Source organism: Notolepis coatsorum, assembly GCF_963971535.1.
Source record: "Notolepis coatsorum genome assembly, chromosome: 4".
Lineage (NCBI taxonomy): Eukaryota > Metazoa > Chordata > Actinopteri > Aulopiformes > Paralepididae > Notolepis > Notolepis coatsorum.
Genome location: NC_140168.1, coordinates 96,518,100 through 96,537,041, shown reverse-complemented (window position 1 = coordinate 96,537,041; position 18,942 = coordinate 96,518,100). Strand labels below are relative to the sequence as shown.

General features: G+C 44.7%; 1 protein-coding gene across 2 annotated transcripts in view; it reads left to right on the top strand.

Moving 5' to 3' along the window:
* The window catches only part of snrnp40 (small nuclear ribonucleoprotein 40 (U5)), a 44,408-nt gene that overhangs the window by 6,279 nt on the left and 19,187 nt on the right, over positions 1–18,942 (top strand). For both annotated transcript variants that reach the window (XM_084312909.1, XM_084312908.1), the window contains exon 4: positions 16,485–16,650. In XM_084312909.1, the coding sequence (XP_084169035.1) occupies positions 16,485–16,650 (166 nt within the window). The remainder of the gene's footprint in view (positions 1–16,484; positions 16,651–18,942) is intronic.

The following is an 18,942-nucleotide window of genomic DNA, read 5'->3' as shown; positions in this document are numbered from 1 at the left end:
AACTGGTCTAGCCTCAGGACCCAACATTTCCCTTAGTCATTAAGTCGTGACCCAAATTTTTGAACCACTATGATTTATTTCTTTGCAGTAATACACAATCTTTCATGCACTGTTAAAAACATGAAATAAACACACAAGTGCAACAAAAGTGCAACTAGGGCTAAAAAAAAACCAATGAAAAAAAAAAAATAATAATAATACCGGTATATGCTTAACTTAACATAACATACCTAAGTTTGGTGAACTAATGGGTTAACTGGGGATGCAACAAAAGTGCAACTAGGGCTAAAAACCCAATGAAATTAAATTCTAATAATAATAAATAATATATGCTTCTTCTTAGCAGACTTCTTAGCTTAACATCCCAGGGAACTAATGGGATAACTGGGGATGTTTGCTCCTGACAAGAGTCTCAAAGTCTGGGGTGATGGTAGACAAAGCAACTCTGAGGTCATGCTCAATGTCCAATCTGTTCCTCTGCTTTGTCTTCAGCTGGACCAGAGCTGAGAAGCCACTTTCACAAAGATAGGTAGTGCAAAAAATATATATAAAAAAAAACATTTTAATTTTTTTACACACACACATCCGCGACCCACTCAAAATGGCCCCGTGACCCACTTTTGTGTCGCGACCCACCAGTTGAGAACCACTGCTCTAAAGTGTACATTTGATGGCAGTTTTTTTAACAAGGTTTTTTTATTTGAAAATTTATTTATTAAAAATGTATTAATCATTGTTTTTCCTTTTAGCCTTTAAATCACCCGACAGCAGTCTCATATCTCTTGCATTCTGCAGATGGAGAAGAAGAAAAGTAAGAACATAATAGAAAAAATAAATAATAACAAGCTGAGAGACCAGGAAGGCCAGTCAGATCTCCTCTGTCACATTATCCGCTTCCATACCTCAAAGAAAGTTAGGAAAGGATCCCAAATATTGTGGAATTTTTTGGTACAACCTCTGATAGTATACCTGATCTTCTCCAGTTTAATATGATACATGACCTCTCTCATCCAGTGGCCGTAGACAGGTGAACCTGGGTCCTTCCATTTGAACAGTATCAGCCTTCTGGCCAAAAGTGAACAGAAGGCCAGCATTCTAGATTCCCACCATCTAAAGTGGATGTCCGCTGGGGCCACTCCGAATAATGCAATATATGGTGATGGCTCCACTTCCTTTCCAAATATCTTAGAGAAGGTGTCAAAGATGGTCTGCCAGTAGGTGTGCAACTTTGGGCACATCCTGACACAGCCTGTCTTTAGACTAATGCAGTCGGTGTACAATTTTAAATTGGATAACCGCATGTTTAAGGCAAATGGAAGAGGAGAAAATCCCCTGAATTATCTTGTCCCATGTGACCTCTGTGATTGGTTCACCTAAGTCAGTCTCCCATCTGCCCCTGAGGAGATCTAAAGGTGTCTAGTTGCTTCTATTAAGTAGTTCATAAATTCTGCTTATAGCCTGTTTCTGGATCAGTTTACAGTTCAAGATTGAGTCTAAAAGGGAGGCAGGAGGACACACTGGGTAGCAGTCCGAGTTCGAAGTTACGAAGCTCCGGAGTTGCAAGTATCTATAGAAGTGTGACCTAGGGATCTTGTATTTCTGTACTAGCTGTTCAAAGGAGGCAAAGTTGCCATCTATATAGAGGTCAGACGGCGTAATCACTCCACTCCCAACCCAACTGTCAAAGGCCTTATCCATCGTTGATGGGACAAACATGTGATTTCTTGTGATCAGAGCAGCCAGTGATAGTTCCCTGAGGGAGAAGGTTCTTGTAAATTGGTTCCACACTTTTATCGAGTGGATGACAACTGGGTTCGAGGAAAAGCTAGATATGGGCTGTGTGAACGGGAGCGTAGCACATAACAAGGCAGATAAGGAGGTGGATTTAACAACGCTCCCTCCAGTACTGTCCACCAGGGGGCTGTGTCCTCCCCCTTTACCCAGTATAATAACGATCTTATGTTTGCTGCCCAGTAGTAGTAAATAAAGTTTGGGAGCGCCATCCCACCCATTACGCAGGGCAGTGCTTCTCAAACTTTTTCTGTCAGGGCCCCCTTTGACGGACCAAAATATTTTGGGCCCCCCCCCTCGCCCCAACAAAATAGTCATGAAATGGGCCATGTTTAAATTTATTGAAATAACACCAATATCGTGACCTTTCAAATTGGCCCTATATTTAGTTTTCAGAGCTGTCATGGATGAAAAGCCAGCTTCACACAGATACTGTATGTGGTGCTGAATGGTATCAACACCTTAACTGCTGCATCATGAGATACTTGGTGGGCCATGAGATGAGATACTTGGTACTCAGCACCACACTCTGAAACTAGCTCTCTAGGTGGTATCAGATGAGATTTCAAAGAGTTCTTCCAAGAGTTTGGATGGAGATGTGTCAGGAAGCTTTGTCTCAATGTTGTCTGTAAAGAGTCCAGAGTTACTATCCAGAGTAACTTGGTGATCCTTTTGTGTTTTATTAAATAATTATTTTCAGATTTTGAGAAATGGTATTTTCATGGAGAGCAGTGCAGCTGCAACAGATAGCACTTTAGTGATCATTTTCTGTTTTTTTTTTTTTTTTTTATATATATAAATCTCAATGCCCCCCCTGTCATGCCTCTGTGCCCCCCCTGGGGGGCGCGCCCCCCACTTTGAGAAACACTGACGCAGGGTCTCTGCAGCATAGATCTTTTGATCCGGGGCGGTTTTTTGTTCCAGATAAAGGAAGATATCTGGTTGTTTATCTTGGAGAAGAATGTTTTGGTCAGAAAGACTGGAAGACTCTGAAATACATATAGACATTTCGGCAATACATTCATCTTTATTGTGTTGATTCTCCCACCCAGGGATAGCGACAGGGGGTCCCAACGTTCAATATCTCTCGCCAGGTTAGACAGTAAAGGTTGATAGTTAGCCATACATAGGTCCTTATGTTCATGCGTGATCCATATCCCGAGGTACTTGAACTTTTTAGGGCTAATTTTAAACGGGAATGTGCTCAGAGGTATCCGATCCGCCGAGGTGCCGACGGGCATCAGTTCGCTTTTTTGAATGTTGATTTTGTATCCGGATATTTTGCCGAAGTCCGAAAGTAGGGTCATCAACCGAGGAAGACTCGTTTGGGGTTGTGATATATACAACAACATGTCGTCCGCGTAGAGCGAGACTTTATGCTCCGAGCCCGCGCGCATGATCCCCTTGATATCGGTGTTCTGCCTCAGAGCCAGCGCAAGGGGCTCCATCGCGAAAAGGAGTGGATATAAAGGACATCCCTGTCTCGTACCCCTATGGAGTTCAAAGTAGGTGGATAGATTGTTGTTGGTGCGAACGGCAGCCATCGGAGACATATATAGAATTTTAATCCAAGCTATGAGTTTAGGGCCAAACCCAAACCTCTCCAGAGCGTGAAAAAGATAGTTCCACTCCACCCGATCAAACGCTTTTTCCGCATCAAGGGAGAGGACCACCTCAGGTGTTCCGGGTGGAGAGGGGCTATACAGGAAGCCTGTTTGGTCCGGCGAGATAATTGAGGGGAGAACCCCCTCCAGACGATGGGCCAGAACCTTAGCGAGAACCTTGACATCGGCGTTAAGGATTGGACGGAACGAGCCGCATTCCAGTGGGTTCTTGTCTTTCTTAAGGATTAAGGCGATAACCGCTTGGCGCATGGTCGGAGGAAGAGAATTTGTTGAGAATGATTCATCAAATACGGCTAGCAGCAGCGGGGACAGCTGGGTTGAGAATTTTTTGTAGAAGTCTGTAGGGTAGCCGTCTGGCCCCGGGGACTTGCCACTCTGCATAGATCTAATCGCTGACGTAATCTCCGCAACCGTAAATTCCTCCTCCAGATCTGCAGCCCTCTCTGGGTCGACTGTCGGGACGCGACGGGTCCTATAGAAATCGTCTAGCGTGGAGGGCCCCACTTGCGAGTCCGAGGTGTATAACGATTGGTAGAAAGTTTTAAAGCTTTTATTCATTTTAAGGTTGTCAGTGGCTTTTGAGCCCCGCTCGTCGTTGATAGTGGGGATGGACTGGTTGGCAGTTCTTTGTCGCAGCTGATGGGCAAGTATCCGTCCGGCCTTCTCCCCATGTTCATAGTACCCCTGTCGCGTTTTAGTAATGAGGTACTCAGCCTGTCGCGTTGACAGGAGGTCAAACTCAGTTCGCAGCGATATACGTTTTTCTTAACGTGTCGGTTGATGGCGAGTGGCTATGTAGTCTATCTAGCTCCAAAATCTTGTCAGTCAGTTGCTTAAGGCGTGCCGTGTTTATCTTTTTTTTTATCAAATTTTTTTATTATTATTCACATGAAACAAGACAACACATTAACACAATCACAATACATAGAACTTCACAAGATAATAACAAAAACAATAATAATACAGAATAACAATTTATACAGACAAAGAGAAAAGAAAACAGAGTTCAACCTTCTAAATTTTAAATCCAAGGGGTACTATCTAATAAATGGTCTTTCCCAGTGTTCAGCCCCGATTCCCGGCCGTGTGACCCTATATCAATTAAGCATTACATCACGCGCAGGAGTGGTTTGTGACCAATAAACCATGCCTAGGGGTGGTCGTTAGACCCCCCTAGGCATGGTTTATTGGTCACAAATCACGACTACAAGTGGTGTAAAGCTTTTATACAACTGCCAGATTCATCCAACCTTATTTCTATACAATAAACACACATTAATCGAAGATTTATTGAAAAAACCATCCGCCAGAAAAAGTAGTTCCCACAACTACAAAAAAGACAAGTTGCCTCCATGTGGAAGCAGCTTGAAGTGCATCCAACCAAACTAACACATCCAACTGTGTATTATTGGAATGATTGATTGAAAATTTTATTACCAGATGCAGAATGGGTACAATACAGTACGGCTCAATACACACAATTGTTAAGGGAATGCAGACCTACTTTCCATAGAACTTCATTCTTAGATGCTTCTATATAAAGTAGGTAAAACAAATTAAAACGTTTTCTTTGCCCTATAGGAAAAAAACGTTTTCTTCGCCCTATTTTTTTATTTATTTCTTTTAGCCTAAACTTAACCAGTTGGAAACCAGGGGTACAGTAATAAAATTAGCAATCAACCAATCAATCAATTCAATAGACCATGCTCACTTAAAACAGCGCTGCTTCTCTCTCAAGCCCTGTCCACACGAGAGTTTGGATTTAATATGACCGAAGTTTGAAAAAATAAAACTCCGTCCACACGGTGAACACAGGTGGACAACCGTGTATAACTGCGTACTCACAGGCAGAGCTGGAACCCAGCAACCGATACATTCAGTACAATGTAATACAATGCCAAAGCAGTAGGCGGCGATGTTGTTCAGACATGAAGGCCATTTCAACCAATCAGAAAAGACTGAACGCTCACTAAACTTCCCGTTGGGACTTGGGTCGCGATCTGCCATTAATTTACTGAAGAAGAAGAAGTAAACTTCCCGTTTAGAAGCACAGCTGGACCCTATTGATCATTTTGCCAACGGAACATATATTTTCAGCAAAGAAAGAAACTGCAATAAACAAACGGATACATTCACTGTGTTCTGCCTCTCATTTTGTTGATGAAACAAAACCATCAGCAACACAATTTACCACCAAGAGCGGATAGTTTAGTCTCACAAAAAAGATCTCCGGTGTTGTTAGCTACACATGCTAATGTCAATGGCATTCTCTATGTATAGTATATAGCTTAAATGCTAACGTAATAATGTAACGTTAACGCTAGTATAATGAATGGATGCAAACGTTATTTAACACATTGCAGAATGGGTACAATACAATACGGCTCAATACAAACAATTGTTATGGGGATGCAGTCTGGACTGGGTTCCTTATAACAATAACTTGACAACACATGAGTTTAGTTTAGCTGCAGCTACATGTTTACTCTGAGCGTCAACAGACATCAGTCGATCACAACACTCTTCAACACAGACGATACGTTTTGAACAAAAGTTTGTTACAATCATTTTCATATAACGCTACTTGGGACAGCTCTGCTGTAAACACTGGTGTAGTTGGCTCTGCTCTAATCTCTCTACCCCGCGGTCTGCCGTGAACATGGGGAATAATTGCGACAGCTCTGCTGTAAACACTGGGAATAACCTCGGTTGCTATGCCCACACGCAACTGCAAAACCGCACAACTCCACCCTGGCCACCGGTTTCAAAAGACCGCGGTTGCAGTGTAGCAAATCCCCGGTTGTGTGTGGCCGAACAGTGCAACTGCGCACATACAATCACGGTTACATTAAACCCAGCGTTCGTGTGGACGGGGCCTCAGTCTGACTCCCCCGCTGTTGCAGACAGGAGTGTGTGTGTGTGTGTGTCACAGTGTGTGTGTGTGTGTGTGTGTGTATGTGTGTGTGTGTGTATGTGTGTTTGTGGGTACGCCAGCGTCGGACAGTGTGAGAGAGAACGCTGCAGTCAGTAGAAAGTAGGAAGGAAGAAATTTAAATCAATCAATTAATCAATCAATCAATCCGCGATTTTTCTTTTGTTCTAGATTGACTCAAGACCCATCAATTACATCATCCAACATTGTTTAAAGGACTAACACATTCCCCTTGACAGAATCGCTTCATATTTAGTCGTTATGGTGCTTTCAACATAACCATTTGTTGTCCGCGATCTTGTTTTCTCCCGGAGTGAGCCGGGGAGTGATATGTGATTCGGTTGTGGGCGGGTCCTGAGCCCAGGACCGTGGATTGTTGCCAATAAAGACGTGTAAATGGCCAATCAGAATCGAGAAATTTGCATGCCGTTGTATAATAAAACGTACATCTCTAATTCACCACAAGGACCATTTTTTGAGAACACGACCCGAAAACAGAGCAATAAACCTTCATGAAAAAACAAAAACCTGTAGAGGTGTTCCATAGACTCACAGAGACTGTGTAAAAGTGACCAAACAGTGAAGAAATAGTTAAATAGCTGCCCCCCCATAAAATCCCCAGCTAAACTCAAGAGGACATAACAAAAGACAAGACAGACAGGACATTTCCTCCTCCCCCTCCATGAGACCGCCCGACTCCCCCGAACAAGCCCCCCAACCCCGCTCAGCCGCACACGGCGGTCCTGACCTTCTCAGCTGCTGCGAACCACAGGTCAATCCCAGCCTGCCCTACCCCAATCACCCGCGCTGTGGATATCTCAAGATAAATCACATCCAACAGTGTTAGGGACCAGTTAATCACTGTGAGCTTCTCCGGCTCCTTCCATCTCATTGCTATTAGTTTCTTCGCCGCTGTGACGCCCGCTAGAACAACCCTTTTCAATTGTACGGACGCGGGTAGTGTTGTTATATCGTTCAGGAGTAGCGTAACAGCTGTGAATGGATAGTTAAGCCACACAGATCAGAAAGTTTGTCCGCTATTGACCTCCAGAAGCGGGCCACTGGTGGGCAATCCCAATACATATGCATATAAGTGCCAGTGGCCTTTTGAGAGCACAAAGTGCACCGAGAGTCGGTTATCAGTCCCATAGCAAATAGCTTCCTAGGTGTAAGATGGGTCCTATGAATATAATTAAAATTAATTTGCTGGTGATTGGGTTTGCGGGAAGATAATGCCACATTTGCCCAAACATCATCCCAGTCAAACTCGGGGTCCAGCTCCCGGATATCCACACGCCAGATTGTATCCAATGATACATTTTTATACGTGGATTGAATTAAGAGCGTATAAAAGTCTGAGACAAACCCTCTGGAAGTCGTCCTGTCCACTATGAGCCTGAGGAAGGGGTGTGGGTGCAAAGCTTGAGCCCACGGCACGCCATGCGCCCTCAGCGCTGACCTTAGTTGAAGGTAAAGAAAGAAGGACTCGCCGGGAAGATCATAAAATTCTCTTAAGTCCTGAAACGCACGGAGGCCGTTCTTATCATAAATATCCTCCAGAGTATGAACTCCCCTCCTTTGCCATTGAGGAATATTAACCGGCTTGTGCCCAACAAGTAATTGCTGGTTATTAAAAATTGGAGAGTCCAGGTGCCATGGGCATTTAACCCCACACGACCTCTGTACATTACGCCACGTTTGGATCACGTGAGTTATGATCGGTCCATACCTCAGCCGGCATTTCGAAATAGAGACAGTGGAGTACACCACATCCTGCAATCTTAGCGGTGAGACCGCCGCCGCTTCTAAGGAGCGCCAAGATACAGCATCTACAGGGTCTAGCCAGCACATCAGAGGTCTCAGTGAGAAGGACCAGAAATGAAGCTTAAAATCAGGGATTGCGAGTCCCCCATCTTGTTTCCTACGTTGAGTAGTAGCTCTTTTGATTCTCAGGCGTTTGTTATTCCAGATAAACTTAGATACCATCGATTGTACCTTGCGCCAGTGGTCTATTGGAGGGGGCAGGGGGAGCAGTGAGCTAACAAAATGTATCCTAGGCAGAATGTTCATTTTGATTATGGAAGCTCTGGCTTGTAAGGAGTTAGGAAGGGACGACCATCTGTCTAGATCCTGGCGTATTTTATCATAAGTACCCGTGAAGTTGTACTTAGTAGTTTGACTCAGCGTGGGGAATATCTCTATACCTAAGTATTTAAAATGTTCCACTATGGGGATATCAGCTGGTAGTCGCACCGCCTTGGCCAGCTCATTAAGAGGTAGGCAGGCTGATTTGTTCCAGTTAATCTTAAAGCCTGACAATTTACCAAAGTCGTCGATTATTCCCAATAATTTTGTGGCCGACCGGGAAGGGTTATCCATAAAAATCAGTAGGTCATCCGCATAGAGAGCAATTTTGTGTGGTGTATTATTGATCATTATGGGGACGATGTCCTCCGATTGCCTAATAAATTGGGCCAATGGTTCGAGAGAAAGCGCAAATAGTCCCGGGCTCAGAGGACAACCCTGTCTAGAAGATCTGGAGACTGGGAAAAGTGTGGAACAGTTTTTGCCTGTCAGTATCATTGCCGACGGCGAGGCATACAGGACTTTAATCATATGAATAAAATTCTTTCCAAGACCCATGACCTCAAGCACCTTCCACAGGTATGACCATTCCAGTCTGTCAAACGCCTTCATGGCATCCAAAGACAGAACAGTGGACGGAGCTGTATTGTCTTTACTGTTATCGACTACATGTAACAGCCTCCTAAGATTATCTGCAGCCAGGCGCCCCGGGATAAAACCAGTTTGATCGCAGTGTACCAATACCGTCATAAATCTCTGCAGGCGGCGGGCCAGCACCTTGGCAAACACTTTTAAATCGGCCCAGAGAAGACTCAAGGGCCTATAGCTACCACAATCATTGGGATCTTTGTCCTTCTTGAGAAGTAAAGAAATCAGCGCCATGTTGACATCTCTTGAGAACTCCCCTTGTTCGATAGCGTAATTGATCATATCGAGCATCAATGGGCCCAGTTGGTCCCAGAAAGCTAAATACACCTCGGGTGGAATACCATCCCAGCCTGGTGCCTTACCCCTCTGAATTTCAGCAATCGTCTCCCTTAGTTCCGTAAGGGTGATCGGTTTCCCCAGTTCCTTAGCCTCTTCCTCAGAAATGTGGGGTATCTCAAGCCCGCCAATGAACGATTCAAATTTAGAGTCGTCGAGATTAACCTCTGAGCTATATAACTGAGTAAAACTATATATATATTTTTTTTTAAACTTTGGCCATTTCCCTGGCTCTTTTATACGTTTATCGCATTTATACTTGGTCAAGTTCGACCGACAGAAGCAGGCTGAAAGGGTTCAGATGGGGGGGAAGACACTCTGGGAAAGGCACGGCTGCAGTCCGGGATTCGAACTCGCTCAGCCCCAGATCCGTGACGAGCACGGTTGTCCACGGCGCTGAAATAGCACTCGCGGTACGCGGTGAGCTACTGAAGCTCCCGAGAGTAAAACTCTTTAAAAGTGTCGTTGATCTTTTTCGAATCAGTAGTGATTGTACCCTGTCGCGTCTTGATCGAGGGGATATCCGAGAAATGATAATTCGAGCGTATTTTCATTGCCAATAGATGGCTAGGCCTGGAGCCGTGAAAGTAGTAATTTTGCCTTGTCCTATGTATCAAGAACTCAGACTGTTGTTTAAGTATGGAGTTTATTTCCTTCTTGACTATCTTACGTTGTGTGTTTAGTCGTTCACTATAGTTAGTTTGCAAAGATGCGTATAGATCTGCATATAATGTTTCCAGTCCTTCTAGTTTTTTGACCGGGATTTACGTAAATTGGAGGTGAAAAGTGTGACATGACCCCTGATAAATCCTTTCAATGCGTTCCATAGGACCCTGGGGTCATCGACCGTGCCAACATTGATCTGTAAGAATTCAGCTAGTTTACTCCTGAACTCAGAGCAGAAATCATCATTCTTTAATAAGGTTGAGTTAAAACGCCACCTGGGAGCTCTCGTGGAGAGCCTGCCAAAGGTTGCCACAAGGAAAATCCCCTTGTGGTCCGAGAGAGCCAGGGGAACCAATGAGACGAAACTATCAAACAAATTAGGGGATGCGAATGCATAGTCTATTCGAGAGAATGTTTTGTGTCTGGCAGACAGGTGAGAGTAATCCTTGAGGGAGGGATTGGATAAGCGCCATAGGTCTGCGAGCCCAGTGTCCTGGGGCCTGGGCCCACATCCTGAGGGCCTTAGAGGACCGTTTTTGGTTGCTTGTTTCAGAGGACCTGGACCTATCCAACTCCGCATCCCAGCACGCATTAAAATCGCCACCCACAATGAGAGCGTATCCAGTAAGTTCCAACATATTCTTCGTGATTGTATTATAGAACACTGAATCAAATGTGTTGGGGGCATACAATGCTATTATTGCCATCTTCCTATGAGAGAACTCAACTTTTGCTATAGTAATCCTTCCCTCCGTGTCCGACCACACATCCAGGACTTTGATATCAAGGTTACGTCTTGTAACTATGACGACTCCTTTCGTCTTATCATCGGCTGAGGATGAGGAGATAACGTGATATTGTCGATTTGCTAGCCTTGACACATCACCCAACAATAAATGCGTCTCACTAAGAAGAGCAATGTCAATATTTCTTCTCTTCAATAACCAAAGGACACTGGCACGCTTGTGTGGGGTGTTAAGACCCCCAGCGTTCCAAATTAAAATATTCAATTTAGCCATGGTCGAGTTTATCTAAATGCGTAGAGAACATACCAGTGCAGCCAGGCTGAGTACAGAGGCGCTGATCCAGGCGGGCCCAGACGGTCAATCCCAGGAGTTCAGAGGAGGAACAATTACACGCATATAAGACAACAGTACATAAAACACATAAAAATACCACCCCAGTTACAACCCCCCCTCCTTCTACTCTAAACCCTAACCCACCCGTCCTATTATAAACCCTCCTATACCCACTCTCCAATCCCCTCCCTATGCCCCATCCACTAAGGATGGTCATCTTCCTATCATTTCCCACTGGAGTCATGGATCCAATAAGACGCTCTCCACTCCGACCCCCCTCTAGATAAACCCCTGATTAAACCCCCACTAGTCCAATAAACACAAATAATAATAAAAATTAAATTCAATAAAGATATCGGTCGAAAACCACCGTGAGCCTTGGCCCTAACCTGAGATAACTATAATGGAAAAAATAGCCATTATCATATAATAACTCAACATCAACCCTGCAACCATCTACTTCCGAGTCTGTGCATCAACGTCGCAATGTTATAGCACAAATTGATAAAGGAAAATCCAAAACAAAATTAAATTAAAGCATACCAGCAGATAGTCTAAGGCAGGATCGGATCACAGGTAAATTGCGCAAACGGATGTAATTTAAACAACGACAATAATAAGAAAGGGAAAAAAGGGGGTTATGGTCAAAGTGCACACCTGTAACAGCCCCTCTAATCAGGCAAAACGGCTGGAATGACATAACCTATGTAAGAATAGAATTAAACACATTCATTAACCCGGGGATGGTAATAAGCAATACCTGACACAACCTGTTATCATATATTGTGTATATATATATTTTCAACCGATCTTCTCCTACCGGAGCCCAAAGCTCAAAACAGCCTGGATGTTACGAAGGATCAGATTAAACCGAATATATATATTTATTAATTGATATATATTGCATAATATTTGTATATCGTTTGATATCCCTTGTGTATTCCTTGTACATATACACGGAATATCCCTTTAACCTAGTACAGACCATAATATTTCGTTCTCTTATTGGACAGCGGTCCCTTAGGCGCCATTGCCATACCCCCAAGGTCTAGTTCAAAGTCACCGCCAAAGACTTGCCTGGACATGAACGGCTCTGCGCAAGGATACGAGACAGGAATAAAGCTGGTACTAGTTTGTTCACCTAACGTATAAATATATGGCGCAGGTGAATACAGAAGTTAAGTTACCCAATAAGTTGAAGCCTCACCCACGATACAACGTGCAGTGAAGTATGGCCTGTTTGGCCCCAAATAGAGCATTGAGACCGCGTGCGAATTAATAACTGAAGTATCAGAGTTTAACGCTGTACCGTCGAGTTCGACCTATTCTATTAATTCAGTAATAGTCTATTTATGTATAGTGTATCGTGCGGCTACCGTTCTACAGTGACCAGCATCACCAACGTTTCCTCGTACCAGCTAGTGTGCTTATCCAGGCTGGGCAGCTTACCCTGGCGCCTTCACCCGAGGAGCCCTAGACGAGGACCGTGTGGACATGTACACTGGATAACCTACCCGACGACTACATAGCCCTTTTCGGCTGGATTATATTTGCTTTGGTCCTGTAATTGATGGAGCGGAGAATCGTCTACACCCACAATTGTGTGGGATTTACCCTGTGAGGAGCAACGTTGAGCCCGCCTCTCAGAAGCCTGAGGCTGGCTAGCTTTCTTCCATGCGGAGCTGCATGCCGGAGAACAGCTGTTATTCGTCTGCGGATCAAGAGATTATTGCACCGTCTCCTGTACTTGGAGTCTCCCTATTCTTCGTTGACCCAGACTCTACTACCGACAAATCCTCTCCCCTTGCTGGCCTACAACCGGAGGGACCCTACCAGTATCTCCCGCTGCCTTACTAGTGTACCATAGATATAATTCCTAAGATACAGGTGGTATTCATTATCTCCTGCGTAATATGATAATGGACTTACGTTATTGATTTACTCACGCACATTCTTTCGCCTTATAAGCGCGACCCTACGTAAAGTATTGTTATATACTATCATTGCTGCTAATAAATATTATTATAACCCAGTTTTGTGTGGAACCGTGTCATTGTGGGAAGTGTTCATCTGATATACCTGTGTACTGTATGGCCAGTAGTAATGTACATAAGACACTACAGTAGTGGTTTAATGATACCATACTTATATAATACAGTCAGGGAATTGTACCCCTCAGTTACACTGGATATAAAAATAAAAGCATACAAGAAGTTAGTTAAGGACCCGATCACCGTTGAATTGTGCGAACCGATGACACTTAAACAGCAACAACAACCAAAGTACGTAAATATTAATGGTCTCGAATGTCTCAGCGTAGACGATAGACGCAGCCCGCTAGCTAGCCCGAGGCTAGCGCGTAAGCTAGTGATTAATCCGGATAGCACGTTAGAGTCTGTTATGTACATTGTTCAGCTAGCTCGCTAGCTTCCAAAGAGGCGATACACAAGTACGACCATGAGGTCAGCATTAGCAAGTAACAGAAGTCATTTGGAAGCCCCGCTAGTTGGATGGGCAGTGTACAGTTAGCATGTCTGGGCATGACAGCAAGTATTTGTGAATTGTCGGCCCTATCAATGTATCCAGGGCCACATCGCCAAGTCACTCACCCGACATAGATATTAAGCTACAGTCTCGGGTATCCCCTCGAGATATTCCTTCGCTTTAGCCAACGACCAAATTGAACGCCGACCATCGACCTTATCCAACACAGATAATTTCGCGGGAGCGAATAGCGTGGGCCTCAGGCCTAGTTTCCATAGCCTGTTCATGACCACTTTGTATTCGCCTCTCTGTGCTTGAACCTCAGGCGTAAAGTCTTCGAAAATGGCCACTTTGTGATCGCCAAGCCTTAGATTACCCCTTCTGGCACGAGCCGACCGCATGATGAGTTCCCTCTGCTGAAGCCTGTTCAGCTTGACAATGATGGGCCTCGGCTCCTTGTTCACCCCAGGAGTGGTCCTGCCCGCTCTATAGGCCGATTCACATACGGGAGGGGAGGACGTCATTCCCCAGTATTTCTTGCAGCAATTCCGGCATGGTCTCAGAGAGACGGCCTTCCCCGTTGCCCTCCGGTACTCCAACAATCCTGATGTTGTAGCGTCTCTCCCGGAACTGTATTTCCACAATTACCGACTGTAGTTTGGCAACTTCAGCCTGCCTAGCCAGCAGGGAGGACTCTAGATCCGCCATCTTCTCGCCCTGTAATGAGACCTCCGTCGTTAGCTCGGCTAGTTCGTTAGCATTAGCCGAGGAGACCACGTACAGCGACTCCATCTTGTCTATCAGCGGGACGACCGCCAACCTTATTTCCTCTGATATCTCTCGATGAAGGTTATCACAAAAATCCGCCAGCACTTTCCTTTGTGTTTCAGCGAAGCGTGTCTCAGATTCTGCATGGAGCTTGGTCATGACCGAGAGCACAGCTTCGCTTATCTCACCGACACCGGGCGATGGCGCGGCCAGGCCCGGTGGTAGTTTGCTGGCTGGAGCGCTCATGGATCTGGTTTCCACCACCGACATCGCAGAAAGTCGAAAAAAGTCGACGACAGTAGTTGAAACACGCCGACTTAACAAGCAGACAAAAAACAAATAAAAATAAAATAAAGACTAATGGGGAGAAACGTATATTCCGCACGGTAGAAGGGAGCTCACGTGAAACACGTCTACTCCATGATCGCCTAGCTCCGCCCCCCGCCGTGTTTATCTTCTTTTGGTTGGCGCAATATGAAATCACCTGTCCCCTTAAGTACGCCTTCAGTGATTCCCAAATGGTTAAAGAAGACATTCCCAGGGGAGCTCCAGTAGCTCACCACGTACCGCGAGTGCTATTTCAGCGCCGTGGACAACCGCGCTCGCGCGGATCTGGGGCTGAGCGCGTTCGAATCCCGGACGGCAGCCGTGCCTTTCCCAGAGTGTCTTTCCCCCCCATCTGAACCCTTTCAGCCTGCTTCTGTCGGTCGAACTTGACCAAGTATGAATGCGAAGAAAAAGCGATAAACGCTAAAAGAACCAGGTGACTGGTCAAAGTTAAAAAAAAAAAGAAGACATTCCCGGAGTCTTAATGTTGAGAAATAATGTAATTTCCGAGGTGATGAAGCTTGTGAAGGCTTCCTCCGACAGGAGCAACGGGTTGAGTCTCCACTGGCGGTGGCCGAGCCGTGTATTCGAGATACTCATTTTCATAACTAAGGGACCATGGTCTGAGATAACTATCGCTCCGTATTCGCATTTGGTTACGAGGGGAAGGAGTCTCTTATCCAGGAGAAAGCTGTCTATGCGCGAGAAGGTATTATGGACCGGGGGAAAAAAGGAGTATCCTCTGGATGTAGGATTATGAAACCGCCACACGTCAGCTACCCCATATGATTTAAGAAATCGCCGGATTGCGTGGGCCGAGCTGGACTGGGGGGCCTTTCTGGGCGAGCTACGGTCGAGCACCGGGGAGAGTGCACAATTCATGTCGCCGCCAAGGATGAGATGGTGCGAGGTCATATCCGGTAGGTGAGAAAAAAGGCTGGTGAAGAACGAAGGGTTGTCCCAGTTTGGTGCGTAGATATTAGCCAGAATGACCGGAAATGAATGCAGTTTCCCCACCACTATAATATAGCGCCCTGCAGGGTCGGCCTCTACACTTGACATAGTAAATGGCGTGTTTTTATCTATCAAAATGGCTGCTCCTCTGGCCCTCGTGTGGAAGTTGGAGTGATGCATCTGTCCCACCCACCCCCCTCTCAGTCGAGCATGGTCCGCAGTTTTTTAAGTGTCTCCTGTAAAAACGCTATGTCTACATTAGGGATGGGTACCGAATTCGCTACTTTTGAGGTACCGAACCGAAACACGTCGGTACTACAGAGTATCGAATCAAGTGAGAAACCGTTTTTTTTTTTTTTCTTTTTTTTTTTTTTTTTCTCCATGTCAACGTTCACACGCACAATATATGCTTACCTAGGATTTGACTTGATTCAACAACAAAGCAGTCGGAGCAATGACAAGCCGAAAACTGTCGAAATTGTAGTTATTTGAAGTTTGGATTTTATTTTACGACTGAGGTAGGTAAATAAAATTTCTTGAGACTAAAGTACCGAAAAAAGGTACCGTTGGGTACCGGTATCGATTCACAGGTACCGGTACCGGTATCGGTTCAAATGTGAAAGGTACCCATCCCTAGTCTACATTGAGTTGTTTTAAATGTGTAAGTATCTTCTTACGCTTTACTGGGTGGTTGTATTTGATGGCAGTTTGACTGACACACCGTTTCTGGAAACACGAGATTGAATGTTGTCTTACTTACTGTGTGTGTTGTGTGTGTGTCTCTGTCAGCATGCTGTTCTCGGCGAGCACGGACAAGACGGTGGGCGTGTGGGACAGCGAGACGGGGGAGAGGCTGAAGCGTCTGAAGGGACACACCTCCTTCGTCAACTCCTGCTACCCTGCCCGCCGAGGCCCTCAGCTGGTCTGCACCGGCAGCGACGACGGCACGGTCAAGGTGAACACTACTTTACAGATGTCATTTATTAAAGATTCAAGATTCAAGAGAAGGTGGCCATGCCCACCGTGATTGTGCAAAAATACAAATAATAAAATAGAATAGATAATAAAATACAATGCTAAGCTTAAGAATGAAAGGTAATGAGTACTATATACAATAATATACAGTTCTGTTTGTAAGAGTTTCCGATGTCCGTTATGAATGAAGTACCTCGTTAATCGCAATACTACATTTAAATATTTGGTTGATATTACTACTTATTTTACAGGGTATCTGTAGGTCTTAGATTAAAAAGTCTTAAAGTATTCATTTCATAATTCTCAATTTAAGGCCTTAAACGGTATTGCAACATTTTAATTGGTATTACATTTAGCTCTAAGTGGTTATTAAAAAATCTGGGTGAATGAAACCTAATGAAACCTTTTTGGATGGCTAGAAGTGTGTTTGTTGTGTGCTAGAAGTTTTTTGTTTAGGTTGTGCCAGTAAGTGACTTAGTTGCAGAGTCTGTATAATCATCATTGTTCCATTGAAAGCAAAGGGAACAAAACGACAAATGAGCAAATTATGTTTATGGCAAAAACACCTCACTGAGGCCCAACTGGTCTTGTTGATATTCAGTCTGATCTTTATTTTAATTTTTTTTCCTTATATTTTTCCTCCTTCTTTTTCCGTTTTTCTCCCCTCCCAATGTTAGTCGTTATGCCAATTCCCAATCCCCTTCCTGGTTGTTGCGCACTCTACCCCCTACAGTCGGTCTAGGATGGCAGAGACTATCACATGCTTCCTCCGACACATGTGTAGCCAGCCCACCGCTTCTTTTCACCTGGCAGCGTGTAGTCTTTTACCAACGCACTTGCAGTTTTCCGCGATTTGATTGGCCAGTGACGTTTCTCTCAGAGCCAATCGCGTTACGCCTAGTTCTATCACTGGTTAAGCTTGGCGACTCTTTCGAAGTTGGTTAAGGTTAGAGTTTGGTTTAGAGCAGGGCGATAGAACACCAGCCCTGATTCCAAACTCTAACCTTAACCAACTTCGAAAGAGCTGCCAAGCTTAACCAGTGATGGAACTAGGCGTTAGCTAGCTAGCAGGCTGTTAGAGGCAGAAATAGGCGTAACGCGATTGGCTCTGAGAGAAACGTCACTGGCCAATCGGATCACGGAACCCGAACGTGGAACTGCAAGTGCGTTGGTAAAAGACTACACGCCACCTGGCAGTGCCGACTCTCACTGAGAGAGTGTAACGTGTGGAAGGTCACACTACCTCTCTTAGATCCTTCCCTCGCTGTGCAGGCGCCCCGACCGAACTGTAGGAGTCGCTGTCCACAACGACCCAGACCCACCCACCGGCTTCCCTCCCGCTGACTCTGCCAATCGAGCCAGTATGACGGCCGACCAAGCCGGAAGCAACGCTGACAGCTGGATTCGATACCAGTGTCTCTTGCGTTGGTGACGAGCGCCTTATCCGCTGCGCCACCCAGCCGCTCAGTCTGATCTTCTAACCCTTTCACTGCCACACTACAGAAGGTTATCCCTTTACTATCACACTACAACCGTCTGTAGTGTGGTGGTGAGAGGGTTAACCCTTTGTCGTGTGGCAGTGAAAGGGTTAACCCGTTGGTAGTGAAAGGGTTAAAGGTAGGGATGCCCCGATCACGTTTTTTGCCACCGATACCGATCACCGATCGTCGTGAGCCATATCGGCCGATACCGATCCGATACCGATAATTTTTGATTAAAAAGAAATTAAAAATTATTTTATATAAAATTTTTTTTTTTTTTTTTTTTTTTATAAAATATATATATTATATAATTATACTTGTACTTGTAGTTGTATTATCTGCGAGACATCGCCACCACGCAACAAGTCAAAATGCTCGCTATCTGCAAACAGCTCCACTGTCTGTGTGTATACTGCTTTGGTCAATTCAGCATGCCCTCAGCGTCCCCAGTCAGAGCGAGTTCAACTTACTAACAGGGTGAAGCATTAGGCTAAGTTTCCATTTGTCCCTCCCTCAATGATATGTTATTTTCGTTATCATTATGTAAACAAATGCACATATGGATTGTTTGCTGCAACGTTTCTGAATGAATTGAAGTATTAATAAATAATACGCAGAGAATTTAATTAGATGAACATTTGTTTTTAATTAGTATAATAATAATAATAATAATAATAATAATAATAATATTAAGCAACTGCAACAATTACACATATATAAATATAATATAACTGCTGGCTGCAAAAACAATTTGCGTTAATAGGCTAAAACAGTGCAAAAGGCAATATGCC